Source organism: Humulus lupulus, chromosome 7 (assembly GCF_963169125.1).
Source record: "Humulus lupulus chromosome 7, drHumLupu1.1, whole genome shotgun sequence".
NCBI classification, from domain to species: domain Eukaryota; kingdom Viridiplantae; phylum Streptophyta; class Magnoliopsida; order Rosales; family Cannabaceae; genus Humulus; species Humulus lupulus.
The window spans coordinates 191,972,596-191,990,863 of record NC_084799.1 but is presented as its reverse complement, the minus strand read 5'-3'; the positions used below and the strand labels follow the sequence as shown (position 1 = coordinate 191,990,863).

Here is an 18,268-nt window from a genome sequence, read left to right as displayed (position 1 = left end):
TACAGCAAGAGATTGCTGCATTACAAAACACACTAATTTGAATGTTGCAAGTCAAAATTCTCTTAAAAAAATTTAGGAAAGGAAAGGTGGAAAGAGTGAGACTTCATCAGGCAATATCTTGAGAAAATTGCCACCACTTAAAAACTAAGATGAAAAATTACTAAATCAAACTGAATCATATGTCCTACAAGTTGCTCAAGGGAAAGGAAGATTTTGTACTGATTTTAACAGCTTCATATAGCTAAACTCGTTTTGATAACCCTAGTTGAGCTCGGTGCATTCTTCCTCTAAGATGGGATTGCATGGAAATTGAACCACTGCACTCCACATTACAGATGGTACACTTCAAACGATGTTTCACCTTAGTAGGTACTTTATATGGCTTACTGTTTTCAGTGCCTTTCCCATCTTCCCCATGTTCCATACCAAGTTTATTTTTCCTTCTACCGCGACGACTTCTGCCAGAAGTGCTATTCTCTGGCTCCTCTTTGTTCTTATCACTGAACTGACTGCTTGCAGTTGCTTTCTGTTTCAAAACGTTGCCAGGTTTCTTCGGAATCGGAGGTGGGGCAGCCTTGAGCAAAGATGTCATGTTATTTGCTTTCAGTGCCTCATATGCAGCTTTGTGTTTTTTCCCTTTAAGATGGGAAATTTTATTTTTCTCAGTTTCAGTTGTTACCTTACATATCAAGCAAGTCCACTTGTTGTGGACTACATTAGAAGCAGACGTCTCAGGAAAGTCTCTAACTGCAGCATGAACAACCCTTTGTTTAATCTCTGCGGCTACAAAGTTCTTGTTCTCTATTGGAAGATGAGTCGGCTTAGCTTGCCTTAACTAAAATTTCAATGAAAAAACAGAAAATGAGTTCAAAAATTGAAAGTCATCTTAGTATATTGAAAGGAGTGCAATTTTGATGTAAAAAAGAGCAGAATCATGTGGAAGTATTTTAGTTTATGTGATGAAACCAAAAAGAATAACAATGATCAGGAGCATTAGAAGGTAACATCAACCATTATTTTTATTTTTTATTAAAAACAAATATGCAGAATTATCTTAAGAATTGACTCTGTTTACTCCAACAACCATAAGGCTCCCTTTTCTAACTAGGCTCCAAACTTAAGTGATTATTATTGTATATGTTTTAGTATTGGATTTAAAGTTTGTTGTCTTATTAAAAAGTATCATCGTATATTAGTATTCTAAATTTTTTTATCAACTATTTAATATTTAAAAGAAAAAAAAATCATCATTTATATTAGTACTAAGTTGTGTTTGGTATTCTATAGAAATAAAATAAAATGGTAGGACTAAATAAAGTAAAAATATGAGAATACGTGAGACCCATATTAATTGAAAGATGTAAAAAGTAAATATTAAAAAATCATATGGAATCCACATTTAACTTAAGAGAAATAAACAAAGAAAAGAATGAAACTATGTCAACTCATCTTCTATATAGATTGAAATAGTCTCCTTCTAAATGTATTATTGTGTGCCTTAATAAAATTGTCTCTTGTAGTTTGGACACCAAACATAAGAATGGGTTTAAATAGTCAGTCCAGTCCTCCTCTTATTTCTTAAATCATGACCAATTGAGCTAGTATAACTCATGATAGTTAGATGTGTTTTACTCCCATGAGGTCTAGCCTCCAAATATTACAAGGATTATATAGAGTTAGCATATCAAGCAAGGAAGAAAAAAAGGACACAATAACAAGTATAACGAAAGCATAGAACTAAACTAAGAAGATATATTTAGAGAATTATTACTTGCTTAGCTGATGTAATTTCCTCCTCCTTTATTGCCTCTGCAGATTTCACATCTTTCACTGCAACATCAGAACTTGTCCTGTTTGACTACAACAAGAAAATTAACAGGGGTAACATAGTAATTTAGTTCAACAAGAACTATATCTCAATATCTACTATTCCTTTCTCAATAAATTCTACTATGTGATAACATGTCAGGAACCTATTTTCCACTAAAACAGACATTTTATAGCACACTTTTTTTTTTTAAATGAACTAGCATTAAGAATCATATATTGTCATGTTTCTTTGTCTAATATAAAAAAGAAAATATTATACATACTTTGCTACCAATGTTCTCAAGAACTTCAGATCCATTCTCTCTTGCATTTGTCTTTATCTCAGCTTGATTTTTGTTTTCGCCGACGAGCGGAGACTCTCTCTGTTTGTCGGAGCAGTTAATGAGAATTTGAGGCTTGATGGAGAAGCAAGGGTGGAGAAGGTGTTTATAGACATAAAAGGCAGCATCAAAGTGAGGTATCACCAGCCAACAAACAATCACTAGCCTAATGTATGTCCAAAATGGTAACCTGAAAGCCACAAAATTGCATAATCAAGTCAAATAACATGCTTCATTTCTAATGAGACTTTAGTTTCACTAAAAGCCTCCTCATGATAAAAGCAGCACACAATGAAAAATTAAGAAAACTTCAGCATAATAAGTCAACAAATCATAAGTTTGACCACTCTATCTACTCATTAACTAAACCAAAAAAAAAATTATGATGGAAAACAACTCAATGTAGTTCAAAAATTGTCTTATTAATCTCAATAAATGATGCTTAATTCAAATGCACTCTTGGATGTGTTACATTCTCATAGCACTCACAATATCCCCATGCTTGACTAGTAAAATTCAATTGTTTTTAATGTGTATATATATATATATATATGTAATTACCTTTCGAGGAGGGTTCCTACAGCAAGTTCAAGAAGCAAAATCAAAGAGAGGACAATCCAGTAAGCATTCAACTTTTGAGAATCTGCCAAGGATTTAATCTCAATTGCCTTAACAGAACAATATCTGTTCAATCACAAAATAATCATCAAACAACCTTTTTTTTTCTTTCACTGAAATTACCATACAAAAGAGCATATTATACATACAAATTTGAATCATACTTTCTAATAATAAATATTATATAAATATATTTACGTTATAAAGAATATGTGAATATTAAAAAAATGAACATTTAGAAAACTATTTGACCAATACATAAAGTGAATAAATAATTCATGTATAAATATGGAGAAGGTGCGAGAGAGGGCTTACAAAGGATAGACCAAAGCAAGTAGAGGCCTTCATATGTACATTAAGAAAAAAAATGATTATAATAAGCCTAGAAAATAATAATAACAACTCAACCCTTACAAAAAAATATTTGGTTATATATATAAATAGTGAAAAAATAATAATAATGCATACCATGCAAGATCATGTAGAAAATAATTGAGAAGAATTTGAAGAAATCCAAGAAGACCCATCTGTCTGGAGTGAAAGTGAAGTTGAATCGAACCTCTAAATCTGTTTGAATGGTTTGGTTTGAAGACTTGGTAAAGTAAAGAGTCACTGGACGAAGCAAACCTCTTTAAATAAATAAAGCAGATTCCTTGGGAAACCAAGCAGTCGCTCTTTTTTTTTTTATTTGAGAGTTACTAATTCATTAATTATTGTTCTAAACTTGAGCAATAACATTGGAAATAAATTGATCACCATCAAGAAGGGACACATTTTTTTAAAAAATATTTATCTTTTTCCATTTTAGTATTATTATTATATAAGAAAATACATATTTACTACAAGAGATAGGAGATTACATGACACTACTATTTCATGAGGATTATATTAGGAGGATTATATCGTCAAACATGCATAGAATGACCATAACTTGGAGCACCTAACTATGAAAATATGTATGAGCTCTGTGCTTAAAAATTAACAAAAATAAAGCTTGAGTAAAAAACAAAAAGATATATATTTTTTACTTTATTGAAGAATATGATAATTATATATTTTTTTTAGCAAATTAATATCTTAATCAAATGGTGCTTATATTGAGTCTTGAACTAAAATGTTATAGTTATTCATGATCATATGCCTATTTGTATTTGAAAATCATTAGTCATTTATCTTTATAAAAAGTGTTATTTAATTAAATATTTAGTATAATTTATTAATGATAATTAACATACCTTAAAAAATAAACAATTTATATATATATATATATAAAAGTGGGTAGTTCTCAACTTTTCCCATAAAATAATGTATAGATAGCGAAAATTCTTGGTTTTAACGATTTTTTATTTTTTTTCTCGTTAATTTTAACGAAATATTCTTATATTTAACAGAATATTCATGTATTTAACGGTAGATTGTAAATATGACTTAAACTTAGATAAAATTAAATAAATAAATAACTGAACAAATTAAAATAAGATATTTTACAATGATAATTATTTAAAAATAATAAAACCATATGTTTTATAACTTAAATAAAATTTAATTAAACTAAGTTTTAGAATAATATCACATTAAACATGTAATATAATATAATTTACTATCAACTAGCAACAAACTTAAATTTAGAATCCACTTATAATATTAATATTATTTTAAACATATAATATATAATCTCTTGTTATCACTGTTAAATTCAAAAATTAAAACAAACATAAACTTAAACAAAAATTAATTAATTAAAATATGATATTTTTAAGATATTTTATGATAATTTAACTAATTAAATCATATTTATTTAAAAATAATAAAGGCATACATATCATTTTTTTATCTTATAAATTTGTGTGATAGTTTGTTTTTATCAAGTGATTGGATCTCTTTTTCTTCATCAAATTTATCAAAGGACATTGCGAGATACATTAGAAACTAAAAATAATTGATGCATGTATACTACTGTCTACACTATGAATTTTTCTATTATTATTATTTTATTTCTATTAATTTCTTGTTAAATATTATTGTAATTTATATAAATATCATGTAGTCATGTATGATAATTTTGCAAAATATACAAAGGAGATTTGAGAGAGAATCAAAAGGGAGGCCAGGTTTTCATTATGTCGAAAGAGATGAAAATAAGAGTACAAGAGCAACAAAATATATAGCCAAAATAATGAGAGGCTAAAAGACTAAACTACCCTTACATAATAATAAAACTTATATTATTAACATCCCCCCTCAAGCTCACGATGCATTTTCGGGAAGCATCGAGAGTTTGCTAACTAAGAAACGAAAACGAGAAATAGTATGAGCCTTCGTAAACAAGTCGGCAATCTGCATAGCGGAAGTGACAAATGGTAAAGTGATGGTCCCATTCTGATAGTGGTGACGAGTAAGATGAAAATCTATCTCAATATGTTTCGTGCGCTCATGAAAAACGGAGTTGCGAGTAATCTGAATAGCACTAACATTGTCACAATGCATCGGAGTGGGATCTGAGAGAATAACACCCATATCAGCAAGTAACCAACGCAACCAAACAATTTCAGCGGTAGTGGAGGCCATGGCACAATATTCTTCTTCTGTAGACGATCGAGAGACAACAATCAGTTTTTTACTCTTCCAAGAAATAAGAGAATCTCCAAAAAAATATACAAAAACCAGTGGTAGATTTGCGATCAGTACAATCACCACCCCAATCTGCATCTGAGTAGGCACGTAACTCTAAAGTAGACGTAGATGAAAAAAGCAGACTCTGAAATTGAGTTCCCCAAAGATATCGAAGAATACGAAGCACAGCTGCCCAATGAACGGTAGTGGGAGATGCAACAAACTGACTGACAATGTGAACTGCATAAGCGATGTCTGGCCTGGTGATAGTAAGGTATACTAAGCTACCAACCAGAGTGCGATATAGAGAGGGATCTGTCAAGGCAACACCATCAGATGAAGAATACCTGGCATTAAGCTCAAGAGGGGTATCAACAATGCGAGCATCAGAGAGACGAGCCTGATCGAGAATGTCAACAATGTACTTAGATTGAGAAAGAAGATAGCCATGAGGAGAGTAAGTTACTTCTATCCCTAAAAAGTATCGTAGGGAACCCAAATCTTTCATCTCAAATTCACGAGTCAAGTGCGTTTTCAACTTCGTTATCCCATTCGCATCATCACCGGTGATAATCATATCATCAACATATAAAGAGAGTAAAGTGCGGCCAGAAGAAGTACACCTAACAAAGAGAGCTGAATCATGTGCACTGGGATGGAAGCCGAGAGAAGTAATCACGATGGAGAATTTTTCAAACCAGGCTTGGGGAGCTTGTTTAAGCCCATAAAGAGCTTTCTTCAATCTGCAAACTTCTCCTGAATTATGAGGAACACCTGGTGGAGGAACCATGTAAACTTCTTCTTGAAGAGTCCCGTTCAAGAAGGCGTTTTTAACGTCCATTTGAGAAATGGACCACTGTTGAGCAGACGCAATAGCAATGAGAGTATGAATAGTAGTATGTTTGGAAACTGGAGCGAAAGTTTCCTCATAATCCATTCCATAGTCCTGAGCAAAGCCTTTAGCAACCAAACGAGCTTTTTACTACTCTACTGACCCATCAGACTTAGTCTTGATCTTGTAAACCCAACGGGAACCAATAGCACTCTTCCCCACAGGAAGAGGAACAATATCCCAAGTACCTGTCTTATACAACGCAGAGAGTTCTTCAACCATAGCCTGCTGCCAAAGAGGGTCAAGAATAGCCTGTTTATAGGAATAGGGCTCAGAGAGTTGGTGAATAGAAGTCAAAAAAGAAGAGAAAGAATCAGAATAAGTGGAGTAGACAAAATCAGGTAACTTTGTGGACTTACGAATTCTTTGAGGGTGGCGAGGAGGAGAAGAAGGAGCAGGATCCACAATCTCAGAAGCATCTTGGGCAGTAATAGGGACAGAAGGGACTTCGACAGGCTGAGAACCGACATCTGCAGAGTTAAGAGTATCAACAGTACAAGAATCAAATGGATCAATACGAGTGAGATCAGATTTGTGTAGATTGGGGGTGTCCGATGGAATAGAGTAGAAATGTATATGCTCAAGAAACACAATATGACGAGAAACATAGAGTTTTTGACTAACAGGGTCATAACATCGATATCCTTTTTGACCTTCACCATAACCAAGAAATACACAAAGAGTGGAATGAGAAGTAAGCTTACTACGTTCAACATGAGGACGGAGAACAAAACAAGTGGAACCAAAGACTCTCAATGAAGAATAATCAGGAGCGTGACCATAAAGTTTTTCAAAGGGAGACAGACCTGAAGTGACAGATGACGGAATTCTATTGATTGAATGAATTGCAATCAGAATGGCTTCCCCCCAAAACTCACTAGGAACATAAGCAGACAATAAGAGAGAACGAGCAGTTTCAACAATGTGTTTGTGTTTTCTTTTGGCAACCCCATTTTGCTCTGGTGTATCGGTACAAGAGGTTTGATGTAAGGTACCATCTAAAGCAAGCAATTCAGAGAAACGATTGGAGGTATATCCACCACCCAGATCACATCAAAAACATGTGATAACAGTATTATATTGAGATTAACAAAAGCACGAAACATATGATAAATCGCAAGGAAATCAAAACGATGGTTCATAAGATAGACCCAACATAAACGAGTATAATCATCAATAAAAGAGACATAGTAATGTGATCCACCTTTTGTTAGAACGGGTGATGGCCCCCACACATCAGAGTGAATCAAATCAAAAGGTGCAAGAGAAACAGAAACACTCTTATAAAAAGGTAAAGCAGAAAATTTTGCCAATTTGCAACCACAACAATCTGAAATAGCATGGGTTTGTAACTTTCCTAATGCTCCTGTGGAAGCTAAGTACTTTAAACGTGAACCAGATACATGTCCAATACGAGAGTGCCATAAATAAAAACTAGACGAAGACGAACTTAAATGAAATGAAGACAAATCGACACTAGAAGCTGCAACATCAGGAACTCTCACTTCATAAAAAATGTAAAGCCCCCCCTGCCTATGGCCTGTCCCAATCAGCTTCTTGGAATGAGGATCCTGCACATAACAATAAGAATTAGAGAAAATAACTGAGAAACCAGAGTCACATAATTGACCAACAGAGACAACATTCAAAGTAAGATTTGGAATATGATATACATCAGAGAATGACATTTTTGGAGTGCAAATCAAGCCAATCCCTGCTAATGGCATGGGAGTGCCATCAACGGTCATGACAGATACAGAGGGTGCTGATTTAATGGACAAGAAAGAATTGGAATTAGGTGACATATGATGTGAAGCTCCAGAATCAAGGACCCATATAGAGGAAGATATATCTGGTGTACTACTAGAAGGCAAACCTATGTGTGAGGAGGCTGACATGGCGTGTGGCTGCGAGGCAATGAACTTCTGAAACTGCTCTGTGAGAGTAGCAATCGAGGTACTAGGAATGCTTCCAGAATCTGCAGGTGGAACAATAGCCGCCATGTTTGAAGACATAGAGTGAAGAGGTCGGTGAGCTTGGTTGCCAGATTTCCAGTGAGGAGACTAATTCGGTGATTGCGCCATGTTCAACAGTTTGGGACATTGAGCCTTCCATTGTCCCTTTTTCTTGCAAAAACTGCATTCGTCGTAGCCAACCTTGGCTTGAGTCTTGTGTTGATTGTTGGAGGCTGGGCGATGAGGAACTGCAAAGACAGAGGGATTCGGAGGAGGAAGAATCCCCTTTTCCGCCCCCCTTTATCAACACGAGACTTCAAGCGCATCTCTTCTGCTAAAAACTCATTAACCACCGAATCAACCGATGGAAGAGGACTGCGATGCAGGATTGTTCCACGAAGACCTTCGAACTCATCTCGAAGAGCCATAAAAAACTGAACCAGACGTTGTGCGTCTCTTCGAGCAATGTAAGGGGCAAATGCCCGTAACTCCGCTAATTTAGTCAAAGCAAGCTGATCCCACAGATTAGACATAGCAGAATAAAATTCCTGAATGTTCATGCTATTCTATTGAAGGGCCTGAATGTCAATCTCCAACTAATACTGCTTTGCGAAATTAGACTGTGTATACAGCCTTTACAAGTGCTCCCAAACTTCCTTCCCTGTCTCATATTTCGCCAATTGGATACCGATTGATTGTTGAACCGAGTTGTTGATCCAAGTGATGATTTTGGAATTGTTGGCATCCCAAAGATCCAACTGTTCTGCATAGCTCTCATCCTTATCGTCCTTCAGTTTCATGGAAGTTCTAGAAACATAACCCCACATACGTTTCCCTTTCAGAAATTTTTTCATGACATAATGCCAATATGAATAATTCTGCCCATTCAATTGCACATAGATGGACTGAAGCTAATCATCTTTTGCGCCAGCCATGACGATCACCGAGATTATAATCCTAGCGCAACCAAATCGAGGGTACTCAAGGACATTGCTCTGATACCATGATAATTTTGCAAAATAGACAAATGAGATTTGAGAGAGAATCAAAAGGGAGGCTAGGTTTTCATTATGTCAAAAGAGATGAAAATAAGAGTACAAGAGCAACAAAATATATAGCCAAAATAATGAGAGGCTAAAAGACTAAACTACCCTTACATAATAATAAAACTTATATTATTATTAATAATGTAAATATATATGTCATTGTTGTGTTTAAAAGTCATATATGTAGAGATTATTGATATAAATATTTATATATACTATAGAACTATAATTTATTCTATTATATATATTTTTTTATAAGAAAACGGTGAACCAATTTTTATTAAAATTATCGACAATGTTTAAAACTTTAAAACTAAGCAAACATGCATTGCATGTTGCTTCATATATGTATATATATATATATAAGAACTTAGGAGAGCCAATTTTTTGTATAGATGCTACTCTTTTAAGTAATGTTGTATAATACAAAGAGTGGAATTTTTTTTATCTATTTTTATATGGAAAAAAAATATTTTTTTAAATTAATTTGTTTTCAAAGATTTTAGTGGGAGTTTGAGGTCCCACTTACCAATTACCACCAAGTAATTTCGTCTCTGTTTAAGTCCCAACTAATAATTTTTTTTAGCTTGAGTGCGATCGTTCCAACATTGATGCACTGAATTCCATCTGAACTCCACAGCTAAATACGGTTGGGTGAGAATAATACTATATGATGGTTCCCCTCCTAGGAAGTTCTCGTCGGCGCCAAAAATTTGACGGGTGTCGTATGCCGTATCAAATTTAAATATATTTATTTCTTATTACTCATTAAATTATTAGTAAAGCGGTAGTAAGGGTGAAACTCACGAGGACTATTATTCAATTTATCATTCAAAATTAAAACAAGAATTAAATAGGGAATTTTGTTTCAAGATTTAATAACATAAAATAAAGTAATAAAACAATGAAAAATGAATAATATGATTTTATAAAATAGTTAAGAATTATTCTCCACCTTCGACAATCAATCTATCAACAACGAAAAATAATATTTCCTATTCTCAATTAAACTATTAACCGCGCAGATAACACTTAAGCATTCAATTATCCTAGTTTCCCTATCATAATTAATTAAAGCTAAACGCTCTTAATTAATCATTTTTACAAAGCAATAAACTCATTAAGCATGTGATTTATTTAACCCAGAAAAAACATTACATTCAATGGAAACAAGTTAATCTAGACAACAAATTCATTAAGCATACAATTCATTTAACCTAGGTTCTATTCTTCATCACAATTAAAATATATAACTGTCACAATACCTAATTACAATTTATCACTTTACTTAGAATCCTAAACTATTAGGTGAATAGAAATCCTAAGATGATAGTAGAACAATGAAAAACCCTAATTAGTGGTCATCTAAACAAGATTTTACAAGAATCATAACACTCAAATAGAAAAATAGGAGCAATTTAATATAAGGGAATAGAAGGAATAAAATTCATCAATGCATTCAAGATCTCATGTCTAGGGTTATGAAATAACCCTTAACCTAAAAATAAAACTATTCCATAATCACATTCATATTCACAAACATAAATATTCAATGACGATAAAGAAGTTTTGAGAAAAGAAAAAAAAAACTAGATTGAAGAATGTAGATGATGATGTCTTTTCTCCTCCTCCTCTACTGCTCTAGCCTCTAAAATTCGCAATCCAAATTTATTATAAAAGTTAACCCTAACCCCTTTAATAACCCTATCAAAAATACATTTAAAATTCAAAAATTAAGGAACAAATCGATTGCCGGCCGTGACCACTACAACATGTATTTTCTAGAAAATCGGGCTCCGACTGCGGCCTGGAACATTGCTGGCCGTGGCCACTACGTTCTGTCCCCCAGGCCGCGGCCGTAGTAATTTTTCCAATTTTTCAATTTTCTTCAGCTGCAACCACTAATGATATTTTAACTATAACTTCTTTGATATAGATCGGAATTGGACAATTCAAAAAGCTATGGAAAGCTAAGAAAAATACATAAAACTTGTATTTCTTGAAATATTTTTAAAAGAGTATTGGAAAACTATCAAAATCAAGTGTGAAGTTTCAGACTTATAATTCCGAGCTTAACCATTGGTTATAAAACATCCCAAATTCATTACTTTTCACCCAAATGTCTTGGAAGTCCTAAAAACACAAAATAAACTTATTAAACATATATAAAAAAATAATAAAGTGCATAATCATAGATGAATAATTAATTAAAAACAGACAAATTCGATACTTATCATCATGACATTTTGCCATTCTTTGAGCTTAGATGCTTGTCTGTAGCAAGTAGGTTCAAGGACACTATGAGCTGTTAATATAGCAGCTCAAAAAGGTGGAGTAAATCTGTCATATGATAAGTAATTGGACAAAGGGTGGGAAGTAGAGGACTCACATATGTAAAATCCTTTATTAGCTAACTTTAATTTAGACAAAATATTTTAAAGTTATTAAGAAAAATCAGTAGCATATCCTTATATTTTTTTTGGGCAATGATAACTTCATTGAAAATAATAAAAAAGTCATACAACCTAGAAACTAAACATCCCTAAGAAAGGAGGGGATGTCATCTAGCCAAACAAGTTGTCTATCCATCCGAAGAGCATGCACAGCTAATCCATGAGCAACCATAATGGGTGACCGACGAACATGGATTAGGGACACTCCTGGAAATCTGGACAACAAACTTGCTATATCCTCTAACAAAGACCCAAGGTCATTGAAAAATGATTCTCTCTCAGCATAGGCAAACACAGCTGCAAGACAATCAGTTTCGACTACGTGAACTGATAGACCTAATGAAAAAATCCAATCCAAAGCCACTATTAATGCCACACATTCTTCCTGTATAACTATAAAGCCTCCTACAAAATAAGGAAAACAAGAAAACAACAAAAGATTAGTAAGGAGAAGGACATGAAAAATCGAAACATAAAGATAAGAGAAATATAGAGGGACAATATAAAGAAAATGATATATAATACTCTTAAGAATGGGCATAAGATGTAAAACTGAAGGGGCGTATGCCCCTATCGATTGTAAATACAGTAGAAAGACAACACAGGAAGATTATATGAGTTAATGTCAAAGTTGGAAACTATGGAGGAACAAAGAAACATATTAATGAGATTGCAAAACAAACCCAAGATCTAGTTAAAAAATAAAAAATAAAAAAAATAATAAAAAAAATTAGAAAATTGAGATAAGCATTAAAATTTTAAGAATGAAATAAAGAGAAAACAATAATATAAACATTTTAAATAATAATAATAACAACAATTTAAAATTAAATATTTCACCCTATAATTATAATAAAAAAATAAAAATTAAAACATATCTTAATAGTGCTTCAAACTTCAACATTCGTAATAGTCTTCAATAATTTTGAGAAGTCAAATAAAACAAGACTTAACATAACAAAATACTAAGCCAAATAATCAATATAATGAATAACTGTAATGATAATATAATAACATTAAATAACACAATAACATCTATAACATAATAACTAAGATCTAGCAATTAGGTTTGATATTGTTTGATATGAAAAATATTAAGCAGAAAAAAGAAATAAGAACCAACTTTTTATTGTGAAATTAAATACTAAATGTGAAATAACTAATTATCAATCTATTTGTACGCCCTGATTTTCCAATGGGCTATTAGTGAGCTGAGATATGGCCTAATTACATCTCGGCCACGTGGATACCCCATGACCGGAGCTTCCGTCGTCAGGTCCTACCTCTTTAGCTCGAGGTAACCAAAAGGTTCGTCAAGATTACTCAAGGGCCGAGTCAGGACTATGAAGGCCACAGGTCGAGAAGGCATCTAGCTCGGGGTACGAACTGGAGTTGGAAGCTATGACCTTTTATAAAGTCAACCACGCAATGTAAACGTGCATATATCAGACATCACGTGTCTGATATATCCCTGAATTCTCGGACACGCAGCATGAACGTGCGTATTCAGACACCCACGACTGGGTTGGGCCGTGCGGCCCATTATCCCCCTTACCTGTTGATTAGACCACACTTCATTTGTCAGGGTTTAGGAATTAATCATGAATGTCACAAAAGTGACATGATGGGTAAGAAGGTCACGGGATGACCCCCCTTAACAACTTCCAGGTGCCCTCTCCTATAAATATGGAGACCCTGGGAGTTGCAAGGGGTTGGATTCGAGTATGTAACAAAGTATCTTGTAAAGAATACCAGAAATATAGCAATAATATTGGCTGGTGGAGTAGAATGATTTTAACCTTTGAACCACCTAAAAACATAGTTGTGTCATCAGTCCATTAAAAGATCATCCATCTATTTCGGTTCATGATTAAGCACTAACCTCTTTCTCTTATTTTCTTAATTACCTATTGGCGAAGAACTGCGTCAACAGATTGGTGCTTTTACTGAGAGCTAGTTAGATTGGTGCTATCGCAAACATCCAACTATGGTGACCACTCGATCAAGACACGGTAACGAGGCGGAACAGCATGATGGGCAGGAGGCTCATCATGCCGCCATCTCCGGTGAGAAAAATCCTGAAGTCCAGCAGCGGCCGGGCAAGCAGCTGATGGGCCAGGATGACACTGGAAGTTCAGCACCCCGGCCACCTAATCTGAACCCGGATTATTACACGGCGGTAGAGATGGAGAATGCTCAGCTGAGGAGTCAACTGGCGAAAGCTAGTCAACAGATTAAGGAGGTGTTGGCCCGACTACCCCCTCTTACAACCGACGCTAACGTCGAAAAGAGGCAAGGCGAGACTCGTAAGTCCCGCCGGGGTAATCGGTTCAGACCTAGCCGCTCGGACAGACCTCCGACGTCCAACTATATTCCCTCATCGCACCGTCAAGAGGAAAACTTCGAAGAAATACCCAGAGCCGAACAACAGTATAGCCGCTCGGTCCGAACATAAACTCCCAGCTCACTACCAGCCTCGAGCACGCTCAGGAGGGCTCGAGGGAATTCTAGAAGGAGATCCAGGGAGGGCTCACAGCACCAGCCTGTCCTCGCCAGCCGTCCTGCGCCTCGTCCAGATCGCCAGGCGCGGGGCCTGCAGGTTGGCAGGGCCGAAAGGCCCCCACCTAATTTGATCCGCCCTGACGGAACCTGGATTGCATCCCCGGTCAGGCATCCTCCGCCACCAATAAGATATCCATCTCCTCCTCGGCCTATACGAGATATTCCAGCTTATGGAAGCAGTAGGAGAAACCCGCCATCCGCAAGACCTTCCCATCGTTGCAGGGCGCCCAGAGGGAGCCTGGATCCTCTCCAACAGAGGCGGACTCCGAGCTTCTCTAACGGGAGCTACTGGACCGGCAGTCGCCGGAGTGACCTTTCTGGCGGAGACCTGCATCAACGCTTAAGCTCGGCGCAAAGTCCTCTAGCCACCCTAAGGGGAGACCTATGAGATCGCCTTAACTCTCATAGGGGGGACCCGGTAGGGGGCGGCAGCCATGCTCGCTCAGGGGGAGACCTGTTCGAGGTACGTAATGGCGGGAATGCCCCAAATAACCTATCTCAAGATAAGAGGGGCAATAACCCACCAAACATATACAATGGATCCGGAGCTGTTGAACAGCCCCGGAGTAACCAAGGAAATCAGGACAAAACCCTTGAGCGCCTGGCTCAGATGGAGGAGCTAATGAGGAAGCTCCTATCATAGAAAGAGAAAGACGAATATGATTCGGGGGACGAGCTTGAGCTCTTCGCCCCCAGCATACCCACCCGGTTTCCGTATGCCGCACCTGTCCAAATTCAACGGAGACGGAGATCTGTCGGATCATCTGGGGATGTTCAATACCCTGATGATGGCCCACAAAATTGGCCCTGAGCTGAGATGTCTGATATTTCCCTCCACACTGACTGGACCAGCCAGACAGTGGTTCAAACAAAGCAAGAAACAATCAATCAGCTCCTGGAAAACTTTCTCTGCTGACTTCAAAAGGGCATTCTGAGCCTCCCAGACTGCCCGTGTCAAGGCTGACTCCCTGGCTAACATGAGGCAACAACCCGACGAGCCTTTGAAGGCTTACCTGAGCAGGTTCGCGAACGTCGCTGCTCGGGCCAGAGACACAGATGACAGCTCCAAGCTCATGGCTTTGAGAACTGGAATCCTCGTCGGAGGGGGACTCTGGAATGAAATACAAAGGAAGGGAGTCAGCTCAGTAAACGAATTCCTGAATAGGGCCCAAGGATGGATCAACTTGGAGGAAGCACAAGCCTCAGCTGCAGGAACCAGCCAGGTCCCTTATCAGCCCGCTGGAGTGGGAACGGAGGTCGTGACAGCGACCCAGAACGTTACACAGAATAACCAGTTCGGTGGAGGCAAAAGAAAGGAGAACGACGAGGGCAACCAGCACGGCCCAAAGACGAATAAGTCCGTAGAAAAATTTAAGCCAATATACGCGACTTATACAAAGCTCACCTACTCTAGGGAGAACATCTTCCTAGCGAACTCTGCTCGCCTCCCCTGGAAGAAGCCGGAGCCATTAAAGCACCAGAAGGGGAAGAAAGATACCTCCAAGCTTTGCCGTGTAACGCCTTGGATAGCCAAGACCGCTACACTATGTGTTTATAAAGTGCCAGACTTGCTAATCAAGTCATTTAATTAAAATCGTGTTGCAGAAGCTACAAAGGTACTAGGGTTAAAAGCGTTTTGGTCTCAAAAGTCACATTTTTCATTAAGAAATGTTATTTGATTACACGGGATCCCAAAAATACAAGTTTAAAGATCGTTTACAAAAGTTGTGAGACTCAGATACAATAACCAGCCATTCTAAGGCAAAACAAGCGGTTAGGTAATCCCTGTCCTGGTCCACTCCTCGACCACGGTGATCGAACAGCTGGCTATGTACATTACACCTCGGAGTTCTCCACCTCAGGCTTGGTCCAGCTTGCCCTTGTCTTTATCTGCACCACGTAGCACCCGTGAGCCAAGGCCCAGCAAGAACACACAACAACAACAACGAAGCATAAGCATTTAACACTCAAGTCAATATCTCACATTGCATCACATAGCCTCAGTCAAATAACCACTCAATATAGTCAAGTATTCCACATATTAAGCATATGAATTCATAACATGTACAGTTTATAACGATAACCAGGGCTAGCGCTCACAGGCTGCTCCCTCTGTTATCCCTGTGTTCATGGCTCCTAGTGGCCAAATTGCGCTTTGTGCGCTAATAGTATGTACGACACTCTTAGGCCGCTTTTACATGTCCCATGGCGTGATACCAACATTGACACGATACAATTCTCGGGAGCACTTAGTCCCATCACAATCATATAACCGGGTGCAGTTTTCTTACCTTTCAATTCACGAGCTTTGATCCCTTGACTCCTTGAGCACGATCCCCCTCGAGCCCTAGCGCTCACCTAAACATAATCATGGCCAAAGTCATCATCAACCCATCATCAACCCTCAAGTTCAAACCCATCATCAACCCTCAAGTTCAAAACCTAGTCCCGGGGCCAATCCCGAGCCCCCGGGAGGTCCTAGTTCCACCAAACAAGGTGGTGGAACCAAACCCCAAACCTTAGGTCAAAAACCCTTGCAAATAACCCTAAAATCCCCTTCAGAAGGCAGGGTAGCGCTACAGCGCTCTTGGGAGGGCGCTACAGTGCTACAGACAGAAGCCAAATTCCCCTCAGCACTATGTCCTAGCGCTACAGCGCCCAAAGGCTAGCGCTGTAGCGCTAGTCACAGACAGCCCAACACCAAAATTTCACTTCTGCGATTTTCTCGAACCAACCTCAACCAAACCTCTTCCAACTCTTACCCAAACTTAAAAACAACTTCATGAACACACTCCACTCATCCCAAGAACACCAAACATCTAAAGCCCAAGCACATGCAACCACAAACTCAGAATTCACCATAGTCACCTCTAAACTCTAAAACCCAACAAAAACCAGCTGAACATCAGAGTTAGAGCTTAGAATTCATACCTTTGATAGGATTTCTCCCACAAGCTATCCCTAGGCTTCCTTGGCTTGATAATCCTCAGCCTTAAGCCTGAATTCCCCAAAGTTCCATTCAATTCAACTTAGATACCACAACTCAAAAACCAGAAACAGAAATGGATGAACTCTAGAAGCTTACCTCAAGTGTTAATGAAACCCTGCTAAACCTCTGCCAATTCCTTAGTCTTAGGTCAAGATCCTTGATGTCTAGTTACCCCAGCTCTCCTCTGAGCTTTACTCCAAAAAGTCCTCAAGAAACAGATGAAGAAAGCCTGAACCGACTCAGAGAAACTCTCTCTGTTTTTCCCTCTCTCTTTTCCCTTCCTTTTCCTTCTTTTTCAGACTTCTTTGATATTCTACAAATTCCACTAACATAAAGCCTTAGTATAATTTAACTTCTGTAAAGCAATTGACCACTATGCCCTCCCTATTAATTCTAACCCTTTAGTCCACTTAAGGGTATTTTAGTCATTTCACCCAATTCCCGCTAATTCCTCGAGTATCCTTATTATTTCCCGCTCAGTTCCCAATACCTAACTAATCACCAATAATATTCCCCAACGTCAAAATAAACTCCAGTATATCCGCTAAATTAAAAATTTATACCCCTGAGCTCACCCCGAGCCGGGTATAAATCCCCGCTATGAATTTTCCGCTACTTTGCTCACTAGGATCGTCTCGAGTCACAGATCACAAATATATCCACATAATAATGTGGTCTCGACAATTATCACATATATCAAAGCAGTTATGCCCATAATGGCCAAAATTACGATTATGCCCTTCTAACCTAATCAAGGCCTACATGCATACTAACACACATAGTCATGCATCTCAAATGCTCAAGTAATCATATAACATGTTTTAAATCATAATCATGCATCTAAATCATTAAAACCACACATAACTCCCATTATGCCCTCCAGGCACACTAATCAAGGCCCTTAAGCCTTACTAGTGAATTTGGGTTGTTACAACTATCCCCTCCTAATGAGAATTTCGTCCTCGATCCAAGATCTGAACTGGTTGCTCT

The 18,268-nt window shown here is 37.2% G+C and overlaps 1 protein-coding gene across 1 annotated transcript; it reads right to left on the bottom strand.

Annotated features, from left to right (window-relative positions):
• Positions 1-145: 145 nt before the first annotated feature.
• LOC133788991 (uncharacterized) lies at positions 146-3,389 on the bottom strand. The gene is made up of 6 exons (XM_062226691.1): positions 3,237-3,389; positions 3,084-3,110; positions 2,712-2,834; positions 2,094-2,340; positions 1,772-1,858; positions 146-835 (listed from the first exon to the last, which is right to left on the bottom strand). The coding sequence occupies exons 1-6, from the start codon at positions 3,293-3,295 to the stop codon at positions 242-244; spliced, it is 1,137 nt and encodes a 378-aa protein (XP_062082675.1). The 5' UTR covers positions 3,296-3,389; the 3' UTR covers positions 146-241.
• Between the last annotated feature and the right edge of the window lie 14,879 nt (positions 3,390-18,268).

Bases quoted from the DNA above. Each gene is read 5' to 3' on its own strand.
- LOC133788991 (XM_062226691.1), bottom strand. From the start codon at position 3,295: ATGGGTCTTCTTGGATTTCTTCAAATTCTTCTCAATTATTTTCTACAT. The intron at 2,835-3,083 runs GTAAGCCCTCTC...GTGATTGAACAG, and splicing joins CTTGCTTTGGTCTATCCTTT to ATATTGTTCTGTTAAGGCAA. The intron at 836-1,771 runs GTAATAATTCTC...TTGAAATTTTAG, and splicing joins AAATTACATCAGCTAAGCAA to TTAAGGCAAGCTAAGCCGAC.